Raw genomic sequence first — 13,373 nt, 5'->3', positions numbered from 1 at the left:
GCCCTGACAACACTCTGTGGCCTCTGGGAAAGAGAGCTATTCTAGAAGAAAAGGCCCTTGTTGAAACACTGAAAGGAAACCTAATCGGTTCACGCTTCTGGTGGGTGGATTCAAAGGCTGAAATTAATCTCACATGGACAACAGATGCCAGGTGTAGTTAGAAAACAGGTATTTCAGCGGGAAGGACTCGAGGGCCTGGAACATATGCGCTGACTTGCGATTTCGTGTTAATTTAGTAGCTGTACCATTTGCCAGGTGGTGGGGGAGGGGGTGATGGCTTGTTCTAAGGTCCATGATTACTCTCTAAACATTTCTGTTGGCTAACAGCACAGATCTCCAACTTGTTTGGAAGTTGGGTTATCTAGAGAATCAGATTAAATATTTGCAGAGGCATAAGCTAAAAATTTATTGATCAAAAGCAAACTTAATTACATTGTGTGAAAGTGATGGGGAATCAAACCACAAACACAACTGCGTACTAAAAGACATACTAAAAGAGGGAGGGAAGGAGAGGGAGGGAGGAAGGGATGGGGGAGGAAAGGAGGAAGGGATGGAGGGAGGAAAGGAGGGAGGGAGGGAGGGAGGGAGGAAGGAAGGGAGGGAGGAAAGGAGGGAGGGAGGGAGGGAGGGAGGAAAGGAGGGAGGGAGGGAGGGAGGGAGGAAAGGAGGGAGGGAGGGAGGGAGGGAGGGAGAAAAGGAGGGAGGAAAGGAGGGAGGGAGGGAGGAAGGAAGGGAGGGAGGGACGAAAGGAAGAAGGGAGGGAGGGAGGGAAGAAGGGAGGGAGGACAAGAAGACCCTGCACTGAGGTGGCTTCCTGTGGGTTTGTTCCTTTCTGACTTAGCTCTGCTTCACCGTTTTGTCTATGGCTACTGCCTTTGGCAGCCAGACATCAGTGGGCTGCAGGGCGTAAGAAATCCTCATGATGAAAAGCACTGAAATGCAAAGACACTGGATACCAGTCTTACTTTTGTTCTGAAAATTGCCAAAATGCCAGTTCTCACTTTGGGCGCCCTGCAGGTGAAGGAGCAGCAGTCATTGTACCCCACTCCTGAGGACGAGCAGCTCCTGTTAGAATGCTCTTCTGCATTTGCACAAGCACAGGGGCTGAGAGTTAGTGTCTGTGCAATGCAGGTAAACTGTCGTCGAGTCTTTGGCACTGGAGAACACAGTCTCTGTGCCATCCTGAACGAGGCCAACTTTAGGGGCCTGACATTCCACCAACAATATGTCCTGAGGCAACAACCCTGAAGTCCGGCTATGACAGGGCTGGTCACTGGGTACAGCAAACTGCTTCCACAACTTCTTGAGGCAACTACAAATGTCTCACTTTTGTGCTTAGCAGGCTGGAAGAGAGTACATGAGTGTGCGTGCACGCATGTGTACATAGTGCACACTGCAGAGGTCCAGATGTCTGCTCATTTTCTCAGTGATGCAGGTGGCTCTCTATACAGAAGATCAGATCCAGGTGGGGCCCCTCCCTTGAGAATAAGGGCAACCATTACCAGGCATTTTTCTAGGAGTTCCTAAAGAGCTTAACTGTACCCACAGTTGGTATTTTGATTTTAATGTAAATTCCTTCCCACAGGCTCACACATCTCTCCAGGAGGTGGAGTCCTGGTGGAGGAAGTAGGTCACTGAGGACAGGCCTTCAAGTTCTAAAGTACAGCAACACCTCTCTGCAACCTGAGTGCAGACGCATTGTGACCAGCCACCCTCTCGCTCTGCCACCATGTCTTCCCTGCCGGCTGTACCATCTTCCTTGCCATGATAGACTGTGTCCCTCTGTATCTGTCAGCCAAAATAAACTTTCTCCCTTAGGTTGCTTTTTTTGTTTTTTTTGTTGTTGTTGTTTTTGTTTGTTTTTCGAGACAGGGTTTCTCTGTGTTAGCCTTGGCTGTCCTGGACTCACTTTGTAGACCAGGCTGGCCTCGAACTCACAGCGATTCACCCGCCTCTGCCTCCCGAGTGCTGGGACTAAAGGCGTGCGCCACCACGCCCGGCTAGGTTGCTTTTTATTAGGGAAATATTTTATCATGGCAGCAGGCAAGTAGCCAAGATAGTAAGACTGAATAGTTTGAGCTTAAAAAGCCATGCCACTAACCATGTGCTTGCCCAAGTCTTTTGTTTCCTCATGGTCAGGGTGGCCTCACAAAGTTGCTGTGAGCACTGAGCGAGCCAATTCCAGCAACATGCAAGTCAGTGTGGGGATGGGTGGGGAACCTGCGGCTGGTAATTATTGTTTATGTTACTAACTTTGCCTCTTCACGCCTTATGCCAGTGTTCCCACCTGGCAGCACCCTTGACTTTATGCTCTTTTCACTATTGTGAATTTAGTATTATTCTTTAAGCTGACTCATTTCCTATTTACTTAAAATTTATTTTTAAAGAAATTGTACTTCATCATGGTACATGGGAAAATAGAACTGTGTCATAACTGAGAGGCAAATGTAAAAATAAACACAGTGAAAACAAATGACACCTGTTGTTGCCCAAAGGCGTCGGTCACCAGCCTCCTGTGTTATGTAATCTGGAGACAGGAGAGCATAGAGCTGTCCTCCAGAGACTAGACAGGCGCGTCTAACCCACAGCCCACGGGCCACATGTGTTCCAAAATAGCTATAACTGTGACCACCACCTTGTGGATGACAACATCAATCTGTAATCAGATAGGTAGGCACCCCGCACTAAAAGCACAAGAACAGCCAAAGCCCTGCCCTCTCAGCTCCAGCTCCTCTCTTCTAAACTCCTAGCACGTGAGACCCTGCTGCCCCCTCCCCAGGAGGTACGGTTCCCAAGCTGCGTGGCCCCACAGAAGCTTCTGTCCCCACAGAGACTTTTTCCTAGTCCTGCAACAAGTTGGCCGCCATGGACACAGCTAGTAAGCACCTGAAACACGACCAGCGTGACCAAGGAGCAGAAGTGCTCAACTTATTGGCTTTAAATAATTTCAATCTAAACAGCCATGCGTGGCCGGTGGGCTAGTGGCTGTGGGGGAGCAGCACAGTTCCACTGAGGAAGCTGCACAGGGCTCTCACAGGCGCGGGGTCACTTGTGGTTATGCCCTCAGCTGCCTGCAAAGGAGACCTTCAGGAGTAGACAGTAAGTTGTCATGGGATGCAACGGAAGATGGTCTAGTCCAGCCTTCCTCACTGGTGAAGCCCCATGTGGAGCTTTCCTTTTTAGCTCCCTATGAGGAACTAACATCTTTCCTTGTTGTTAGCTATAGAATTACTTAAAATAACCAACTGCATTTCCATTTCACAGTGGCTGCCAGGAAGCCCTTAGGAAACTCAGAGCACCGGGGAAGACCAGGTTGGACACCTCAGGGTAACACAGTTTCCACCTTTTCCCTTTAAATAAGCCTTTTGGGTTTACATTTTATTTGACCCTGGTATATTTTTCACTTTTTTTTTATCATTCTTTTCTATTGCCTTGAATCTAAAGGACATGCATTTTTAAAAAAGTCTTATAAGTAATGCCCAGTGGTACCACTTCTATCCAGTATCAGTGGCATAGAAAACACTATACAATGCTTCCTAAAATGTTTCCAAACACCAACAAGAAGCACTGTAATATGAGGGCTAATATACATGTTGTATAGAGAACTAGAGACTTAAACAGCAAAATCCCCACAAGTCTGGTTGCAAACCCGCTGCAGAGCCAGACCTTGTGGTGCGCATGCGAATGGTGCTTAGACACCTATGAGGAGCGAGTGGAGACGTCGGCAGGCTTTGCCTGTCAAGCACCCAGGGCCCTTTCTCTTGCCGTGAGTAACCTAACTGGGCATGGTGGCACACACCTATAATCCACACACCTCCAGCCCAGGCTACGTACCAAGATGCTGTCTCAAAACAACAACAAAAGTATAGTCAGGCTTCCCTTTGTGCAGTCTCATCTTCCCATGCCCAGTCACATGGTTGATGAGATCAGTGCCAACCTGGGTGCCAGCAATGCGTACGGGAGCCAAACGGGGCCAGCCATGAAAACCAACTCCTTCACCTAACCCCCAAATTCAGCCATAGACCCAAGGTCCCAGATAGATTATGAGATGTGACCCAGGTGTTGGCGGAAGCCATGCAGATAGGTTGAATACGTAGTGCTGCTGGGAAACAGCCATACACGGCGACAACAGGAAACTACATGCACACCCTCCTGCGTGCCTGACCAACCAGGGCAGCTCCGCCGATATACAAATGGTGCCAACATGCAAAGCACCACGGCTTCACAAACGTGATGTGTGCACGAATCCCAGGCACTTACCTGATACACATGGAAGGCGTTGGCTGCTTTGCCTCGGAGGAACACAGAAGGGATCCAGACATTGATCAGCGCCCGATTTGATCTGATCAGAATAAAGAGATGAGAGGGGCATTTTTACTTACAAAAAAGCCAAAGCAGGCTTGGAGACTCTTTTCTCCTATAAAAGCCATTTCCAACAGAACACTGATACAACCGACATCACACCTTACCACTGAGATAAGGACGTGCTTAGTACTTACCACTAGACCTCAGAAGAGTATCTCTAAGGACCTTGGGTTAAAGTATATGTAGACATACATATACACACACACGTATACATACATATGATATATATAAATGGATATGTATGCATATTTAAATTTACTTATGCAGTGTATTCTCTAGAGTACACAGTTTGATCTTGGGTTTTTACCAGCTAGGTGACCTTGGCCTAGGAGGCAGCTGAAGCTCAGTCACCACATCTGATAAAGGAACAGCCACAGGGGGCCCTGGGAAGTCATACACAGTAACATCCAGTTTCTGGAGCACCCCCATGGAACCACAGGCCTCTCCACTACCCTGATTTCTGACCCTGAGCTCCATTTTCACACAACAGCTCAGGGAAGCAATACTTGTGGTTTTCAAAGTGATAGCTACCTGGGGCTGGGGTGAGACAATAGTAATGACAAATTAGAAAACTTAGATGGCAGCTACAAATACCCGCTTCTGATTTCCCGGTGTATAGTGCAGTCATACTTTACTTAGTTGGCAACCTGATACACCTGAAGAAAGAACTATGCGGAACCGGTTCAATCGGATTGGCCTGTGAGCGTGTCTATGGGGTATGCTCCTAATTGAAAACTGAAGGAAGAGGCCCACTCTACGACAGCACTGCCATCCTAGGTAGATGGGCCTGGGTTATATAGGAAGGCAGCTGAGTGAGCGAGAGGAAGCAAGCTGGCAGGCAGCGCCCCTCTGTGGTTTCCGCCTCAGGCTGCTGCCTTGAGTTCTCTGGATGATGGACAGCAGTGCACAAGCCAAATAAGCCCTGTCCTCGCCAGGTTGCCTTTGGTCATGGCGTTTATCACAGCAACAGAGAAGCTAAGTAGGACAAGCAGTCTGAGACAAGCACAATTTGAGCTGAAGCACACGGAGGCACAGGTCAGCGGCAGAGCACAAGCCAGTGCCTCGTTCCATTTGCAGCACCATCAGAAAGGAAACCAAGTACAAATTCATTTCCTGAGGACACGAACTACACAGTTCCACACTTTCATTTATACTAACTCACTCAATCCCCAAGGCACATTTAAGGGCATTTTGGTTGTATGACAGTCTGCTTTATGGGGTGACTTGAGGTACACAATGTCCACCCCAGCACAGCTCCACCACAGGGCTAGGGCTGAGACCTTCAAGTGCAAGCTGGCAGCTGTCTAGGCATGGCGTCCTTTCTGAAAGACCCTCTCTTACCTCTACCTAGAGCTATCCAGGGAGAGAGGCCTTCCCTGAGCACCCCTGCTCAGAACTCATCAGCATCTTGGGTTTGTAGCACACTCACAGATGCCAGGTGGTTTGTGGGAGACTCAGTGACCTCCATGACCTCACAATGTCCAGAGTGGAAAGTACTCTATCTTCACAAAGGAATAACCCTCGGGCGAGTGGCCCCATGGCCCTGGCACTTCTATGCCCTGGCCCAACGTGGTGATCCCCTTCCAGGGACAATGAGCCCTGAATGACCATGTGTTCAGGGTTCAAAGCATAATCAGCAACTCCAAGCCACCTAATGGGTCTGTGTACCCAGTGATACTCCATAGGCAAAGGTCCCAAAGCTGTGCCTGTGCCTAGAGCACCCCAGAGCATTTCTGTCACCTAGACAGGGGTGCAAAACAGCACGCCCTGGTTATGTTCCTTTTCCTACACTGCTAAGGCCACGGATCCCTCAAGGGCCAAAGCAGGCGACCTTAGCCTGAGCCACGCGTTCTTTTTCCAGGCCATTTACTACACTGCGTTGGAAGTGGCTGCCTATGTGAGGCTCTCCTGCACATCAGCCCCTTTGGTCCTCTAGCCCTCCTCCTGTTCATCGCTCATCTGTTCCGTTAGGACCTACTATGTGGCAGACACAATACCAAGTACAAGAGACAAAGGAGCTGAGAAAACATGCAGCTCTCTCCTTCACAGAGTATTTTGTTCACCATGAAAGGGAGACAAATTATACAAATTATTCTATATGGCCAAAGAAAATAGTATGATTTGTGTTTTAAATTTTTATTGAGGCATGGTCTAGCTTGGAGACTGTCTCGTGTGTAGTTGGGGATGCACCTGTACTAGCTTGCATCTTTGGAATCCCAAAGGCCCATGTGTTAAAGGCTTGGTCCCTGTCTGTCTGTGGTTCCAATAGGAAGCACAGGAATTTTAACAAGTAAGGCCCAGTGGAAGGGGATGATGGTGTCACAGGCTTCCCCTAATTGTCTTTTCTTTCTAGCACTTTGAGGTAGGCAGCTTGCTGCCAGTCATCACAGCCTGCCTTGTCACACACCCAATAACTATAGGTCTGCCTTACCATTTATTGAAACCTATGAGACAAAACAACCCTTTTTACTCTATAAGCTGATTGTCTTAGGTACTTCGTTACAGTACTAAGAAGCTGACTGACACAGTGTGTATTCTATTGGTGATGGGCTCCATGTCATAGGTATCTGTATCTTTATCGATATCTATCTCCATCTATGTTGTGCTTAACTGCTTTATAGTGTCGCTCAAGTTCAGCTTCTTTTTGGCTGTTCTATTACTGGAAGTGGGATATGTAATCTCTGGCCGTCACCACAGAACTGGCTTTGCGTCAGCCTGGTTTTATATCACGTGTTATAAGGCCCTGTGGTTAGGGCATACTTGCTGGAGGGCCAAGCTCATCTTTGACTTTGATCATTCTTCTCTCCCCCCCCCTTGTTTTCTAACCCACCACATCCACCCCCATGGCAGCCTCCAAGACAGATGGGTCATCAGTGTCCTGCACTGTCCAGAGTCTCACTATGGTTGCTAACATACTCTTCAAAGCTGGCTCCAGATTTTCACCCCATGAAAAGGGACACTAAGGCTCAGTGACATGGGCTTGTATTTGAGGTCATAACGTTGTAAGTGTAGTGCCTAAGACTTCAGGCCTCCTAACTCTAGACAAGATGTTCTTTCCAATGCCCTGCCTCCCCCATGCTCTAAAAGTCGCCTTTCTGAATGGCCCTTCTCATAGGGAGGTAGACAAAGGCTCACTGTGTCTAGCTGGCCATGAGTTCCTGGGTCTAAAACTGGAGGCTCTCCTGGGCCCTGAGCCCTGTGTTTCTGAGGAGACTGAGGGGACTATGGCTCCACAAACAGAAAGTGTCTGAAGATTAACTGCCCACTCAGGGGTTACCAGCAGAGCCAGTAGACAGAATTGGAGCCAGTCAAATCCAGAGCAGTGCAGACTATTACAGGTGGGCCAGACTAGGCCGGGCAGCAGCAGGGAACACGGGGCTGCAGCAAGGTGAAGAGTGGTGTGTGGGCCCTGTGCAAAAGGACCATCCATGCTGCTCAGCTGACCATGGCCTTGCAGGAGTGACAAGTTAAAACTGTATGTAACACTTTCCCAATTTTAAATGTCAAGTCAAGACCAAAATGATTCTTGAATGCCCAAGGGAGAATAAAGCACATTAGATGGCCTGGACCTCAGAAAACGTCCCAAGCTCTACAACCAAATGGACCCTGTGTGGCCTCATGGGCCTCTCGGTCTTCCCCTGTAGACTTCAGGATGCAGGATAGCACCAGAGTTACCAGGGTTCCCCCTCTAAGGGCCCTCTAAGCACTTGCACGGACTTACATTTCAAAATCTGACAAACTCTGGTCTTCAGATGTTTGGCTCAAATCTCCAGGCACCTGCAGTTGGGAAAGGAGGGGGGGGGAGAGAATGAATGGGTTACCACAGTTTGCACATTCATCAAAAACTTCTGTCTCTCCTGTCCCCAAATATTTCCTCTCATATGAGGCGGGAGAGCGGCTACTGGAAACAATAAGATTTCATGGAGGGCTGCCTGGGGATGATGCTGCAGTCATAAAAACATGCTGCCATGTGCGATCTCAATTATCTTTACAAAAAAAGCACTGTTAATCCTATTGAGATAATCACAGGCATATAAAGCATGTAATTTTGGAGCCATAAAGGACTAATTAGGACTGGAGACATACGATATCATCTGTGCAATGAAAAAAATATCTATTGTCTGCATGAAGAGTATCACAAATGTCACTCCCAGTATGTGATCACAAAAGGCCACTGCCCCCTCAAAATGGTTGTCCTTTTGCCCCAAGCAGAAAGAGGAGGAGGTTCCTGACTGACAAGAGCTATGTTAAAACATGACTGGTGACAAAAATAAAGCAGTGTTATGATGGATTCTCCCAATGCTGCTTGGGGACCTAGCCATACAGCACAGAGGCAAGTGTGAGGGCCCGGAGCATCAGCAGCATGTGGCCGCCAGTGATGCCCTAACCCCTACCATCGGACTGAGACCGGGAATTCATCGTCAGGGCTGGTACAAGGGCTTACAATAGCTATGCTCTGACTACACGATGCCCGTGCTGAAAGCTAAACTACAGTGATGCCAGTAGTGAAGCCATGAGGGGCTTCCTCCTGCCATCTGGGTGAAATCGACTAGGACTTTAATAACATGGACAGAGAAAGAGAAAGCACCTGAAACAGAGAACAGTGTGGGGAAGTGAGGAGAAAGTGTCGACAATATCCATCAATTTTCACGACAACCTGAGGGGCCGGTGCTGTCTCCCTCACCTAACAACATGTGAGACCAAGACTTGGAGCTTCCATCTAGGAGGCAGACACAAGTCAGCTCTGTCCAATTCAAAGCCTTCTGCTGAAGAGACCAGAGAAACACCAGCTAAAAGAAGAAGCCTGCAGCCCTCGTGTAAAGAGGGCTGGAAGAGTCTAGAAGGTGCTCCTTAAGGAACACAGCTCAGCTGTAGAGACACTGCGATGGGTGGGTTCAGAACCATCTGGAAGACTGGTAGGGCACACCTTCAGGTATGTTTGTGATGACTTTTCTAGAGGCAATTAGCTGAGAGAGTTCTGTGTTCAGAAGCCTCAGGAAGCAGACACAGAAGGAATGGCACCAGATCTGCAGGCCTTGACCCAAAGTTATGGAAGCACATCGACCCTCTGACATGCTGAGCTGCCAGGGAGCTCTGAGGGACCGCCAGGGATGTGACTCCTGTGAGCCATCACCCATGCCATGGTGGGATTTTTGGCCAGCTGCCTTTGAGTCACCCACACCCCTGTAAGTAACCCCAATAAATTCACTAGTTTATCAACACAGGTGGGATGATTTCTTTGTCCCTGTCTGGGGCGAATGAACATGTGTTCATGTTTCCCCAGGTAAATGTATACATACAACCAAGAGGAAGGTCCACCCTCAATGAGAGTGGCACCACCCCTGAAACTGCTGGGAGTCCAGTGGACCAGAGCAGGGAAGGAGGAAGCCAGCCAATGCCAACACACCTTCTTACTGCTTCCCACCTAAGTTACTCTGCTGCTTCCTCCTCACCATGACAGACTGAAGTCCCTGCAACTGTGAGCTAAAATAGACAAGCCTTCCCCTTCACGTCATTTATGTCAGGCTTGGTCATAGCGATGGCAAAGCAGCTAATAGCTAAACTGTCCTCACCTTCACAATAGGTTAACGGTGACAATACTGGCACTCCAGAGTTGTTCTAAGGATAAACTGTGCCTGCAGAAGACACAGAATGCTGCACATCAGAAGACCACAGTCACGGGCTCTGTGCTCAGATGATAACGTGAGAATTAAGAGCTGTACACTGTTATTTTTGATTGTGCATGAAGAATCTGCCTGAGGCCACCTTTCAGCCCATGCTCAACAGCCTGGAGGGGGAGTGACCCAGGCTCAGCCATTGTGGGCCCTGGCCACACACCTTCTCTACAAAGTACTGTCCAGAGACTCCTGCAAACCCAGCAAAGAGAGGCCTGCCTTGCCACTCTCACAGGACCATATGCCTCACTGGTCCAAGGGCTTGCTGGACTGGGCTTTTGTGTCACACTGCTGATTTTGTTACTATCACTTTCATTTGGATGGCTGGAAATAGCTGATAGGACAATTTCAGAAGTCAGGAGGCTGCAGATACCAAGATCCCTAAAATTTGTCATCCTTTAGGAGGGATAGAACCTTTTGCCAAAATTAACCTAGAAGCAACACTCCACACACCAACTAAAATGTCTGTCAGGCAGCAGGTGGTAGCTCCGTGGTAGAACATTTGCCTGCATGGGCAAGGCCCTGGATTCCATCCCCAGCATAAACCAAAACCAAATCTCAGGTTTTCTTGATTATAGAACTTACAACATGTACAAACTATTCAACTACTTTAACAATGTTAACCACAGAAGAAGGGCCATGTAAGAAGGCCTGTTAAAACAGCTTTTAAAGAGAAACGGAGAGAGATACCCTAGCTAATACACAACAGGCAGGTGACAGGAGCTATTGCTGACAAACAGGGAACAAGACTGAGGAGAGAGACTCATTTTTCATTGCCCATCTTTCTGTAAGAGGAAGTGAGCTATCTTCTGGGATGCTTTGAAAAATGTAGGTGACAAAAAAAAAAAAAAGAAAGAAAAGAAAAGAAAAATTGTAGGTGTTTCTGAAGAATGAGTTGACTTTCTCTCCATTATGTAAAGAACTCTAAGATAGAAAGACAGATCTGTAAATGAGGAGTGCCCTGGTGCAGGTGTGGCCCTAACACAGTCAGGGAGCCGGCATGGAGATCTGAGGCCTACCTATTACCTGTGCCTGCTTTTGTGTCAGAAACCTGCAGATGTGAAACTCACGGTGCTGACGGCAGGCATGCCCTGTGGAATTTCGGTCACTGGATGTTCACCATCAAACTTTTGTGTTTTGTTGTTGTGAGACAGGCTCTCGTGTAGCCCAGGCTGGCCTTGAGCTCTCTATATAGCTGAGGGTTACTTTGAACTTTTGATCCTCCTGTCTCTACCTTCCCAGGGCTGGGATTACAGGCACGCAGCACTCCTGGTTTATGTAGTGCTGACAGCGGAACAGAGGCCTTTATGCATGTTCAGCAAGCACTCTCCCGACTGGCTGCACCTCCAGCCTGTGGTGAACCATGCATGCACTTTGAAATAGAGGACTACCAGTAAGAACCTTAAATAAAAGTGCGGTTGCTACCAAAGTGTACTGCTGATAAAGTTTGATAATATACATAAATGTTTTTTTCACAATGCTCCTGGCTGATGTAGTCCCTAAGTGTAACAATGTCTGTGGGTCAATACAGTTAGGACAAAATACAACTAGAAGATGACAGCACATTCAGAGGAGTCTCCACTGCCTATTTTGAACTTTTCTCCTGTATTCTGTAATGAAGATGTTTTACTTGATGCACATTCTAGAGCAATCTATATAGCTATCTTATTATTAGGCAAATATTCTTTCTCCAGCTTCCTCTGGGCCTGTTTCAGCTTACTAAGTCACAGAAAGCCAGATGGGGGAGACTATTATCTACAGAGTCACTGGTACATGTGGGATGGGAAAGGGCAGAGCCAGGGCTCTGAGGCCATGTGCCTTGCCTCCCAACCCTCTGGCACGCATGTGGAGTGCAGCCATGGCAGGACTCTAGTGATGGAGGGGCAGCTCTCAGCCACTGCTCCTCCTTGCATCTCTCCTCAGCACCTGAGGCTGGGGAAAGTTCTGGCTTAACTGAGGAGGGACTCACTGGCTGTAAGGACAGCAGCTACCTGTGCACAAGAGCCACCATCTTAAAGACAGCATCCCCAGAAAGCCTACCTCAGAAGGCCCTCTGAATATGTGCCCCACAAATGGACACCAAGGGCAAACCAGAGGGAAGGAGAGGAGAAGACAGGGCGGGCATCAAGCTGCCGCCATTGCAAAAACAAAGCACTTCCCCAAGGAGGAGGCAGCACCAGGTGTTTTCCTGACAGTAAATATCCCTCAGGGATGCTGGTTTTCTGGGAACATTCTAGACAGTGAATATAAGTGCTCAAAGATCGTTAAGTCCTGCTGGCTTAGAGGCTTTTCTTCTAATTCTGTGGCATTACCAGGATCAGGAAGCCAGGAGATATTTATATGTCTTCCTCAATATTGGAGAGGCTGCTTGGGAAAAAAAGTCTGTGACCTTGGAAGCCTTTGGGGAACCAGGCTGGTGACCCGGCCAGACTCTGCACCAACTACGCAGTGGTAATAGAGGGTCAAGGTCAACATACATCTGAAGTGTATATGTTCTGCCATCTGTCCAAAGTAATGCCAGATGTCCTTTGGGGCTCAACCAATGTCCAAAAGCTACTCTTTTTCTACTTTAGTGCTGGGGATACCATTTACCGCACCACGGCTCTCTCCACTAAGTGATACACCCATTCTCCTTTTTCATTCTGTATTTTAGAAAAGGCCTTACTGGGTTAGCAAAGATGGAGCCCAGGTGGGCCTTGAACTTGGAATCCCCCTACCTTAGCTTCCAAAGGTCTGTGCCACCAGGACTGGCCAGAATGCTGATTCCATAGCATATTCAGGTAATAAATGGGGTGGGACACTGGTATTTTATAAGGAAAATCTGCTTCATTAGAATTCCTGAAACATGAGGAATCTAAGAAGACCCAGTGCTGGGCTGTGGTCTCCTCTTTGGCTTGCCCTCCATGCACACATAATGAAATGGCCACCACAGTATATCCTTTGACTGACTCCAGGAAAAAGCTGTTCTCTATTGGCCTGTGGTCTAGGCAGTCATGAGGCAGCAGTAGGGTACAAGGATAGGCAAATCCCGTCATTGGAGAAACAGACCAAATGGATTCTGGAGCAAAAGCCTCCAGTGCTATGCATACCAGGGTAGAGAGTGGGGGATGAGATGGCAGAACCCACTGGTCACTACATGCTACCCTCATTGTCACTGTGGAACTCTGCCCAGAGTCCTGTCACTCCGGCTTACTAGTTTCCCAAACTTAAGAAGACACCAGAGGGTCTGCCCCCAAATGCCTACTATGTGCTCCCTAAACACTTTTGAAATTCTGAGGGGAAGGAAAGGAAAGAGAAGAACAGAGAGACAGCAAGAGAGGGGGAGAGGAGAGG

The 13,373-nt window shown here is 48.2% G+C and overlaps 1 protein-coding gene across 6 annotated transcripts in view; it reads right to left on the bottom strand.

Moving 5' to 3' along the window:
• SNX29 (sorting nexin 29) overlaps positions 1-13,373 on the bottom strand; it is a 401,127-nt gene that overhangs the window by 85,391 nt on the left and 302,363 nt on the right. For all 6 annotated transcript variants that reach the window (XM_084763168.1, XM_084763169.1, XM_084763172.1 and 3 more), the window contains 2 exons: positions 8,087-8,142; positions 4,261-4,342 (listed from right to left, as the gene is read on the bottom strand). In XM_084763168.1, coding sequence (XP_084619294.1) covers positions 4,261-4,342; positions 8,087-8,142 — 138 coding nt within the window. The remainder of the gene's footprint in view (positions 1-4,260; positions 4,343-8,086; positions 8,143-13,373) is intronic.

The sequence above is a fragment of the Acomys minous genome (genome assembly GCF_964271855.1).
Source record: "Acomys minous genome assembly, chromosome: 16".
Lineage (NCBI taxonomy): Eukaryota > Metazoa > Chordata > Mammalia > Rodentia > Muridae > Acomys > Acomys minous.
The sequence above is the reverse complement of the archived record's forward strand: the minus strand, read 5'-3'. Positions and strand labels throughout refer to the sequence as shown.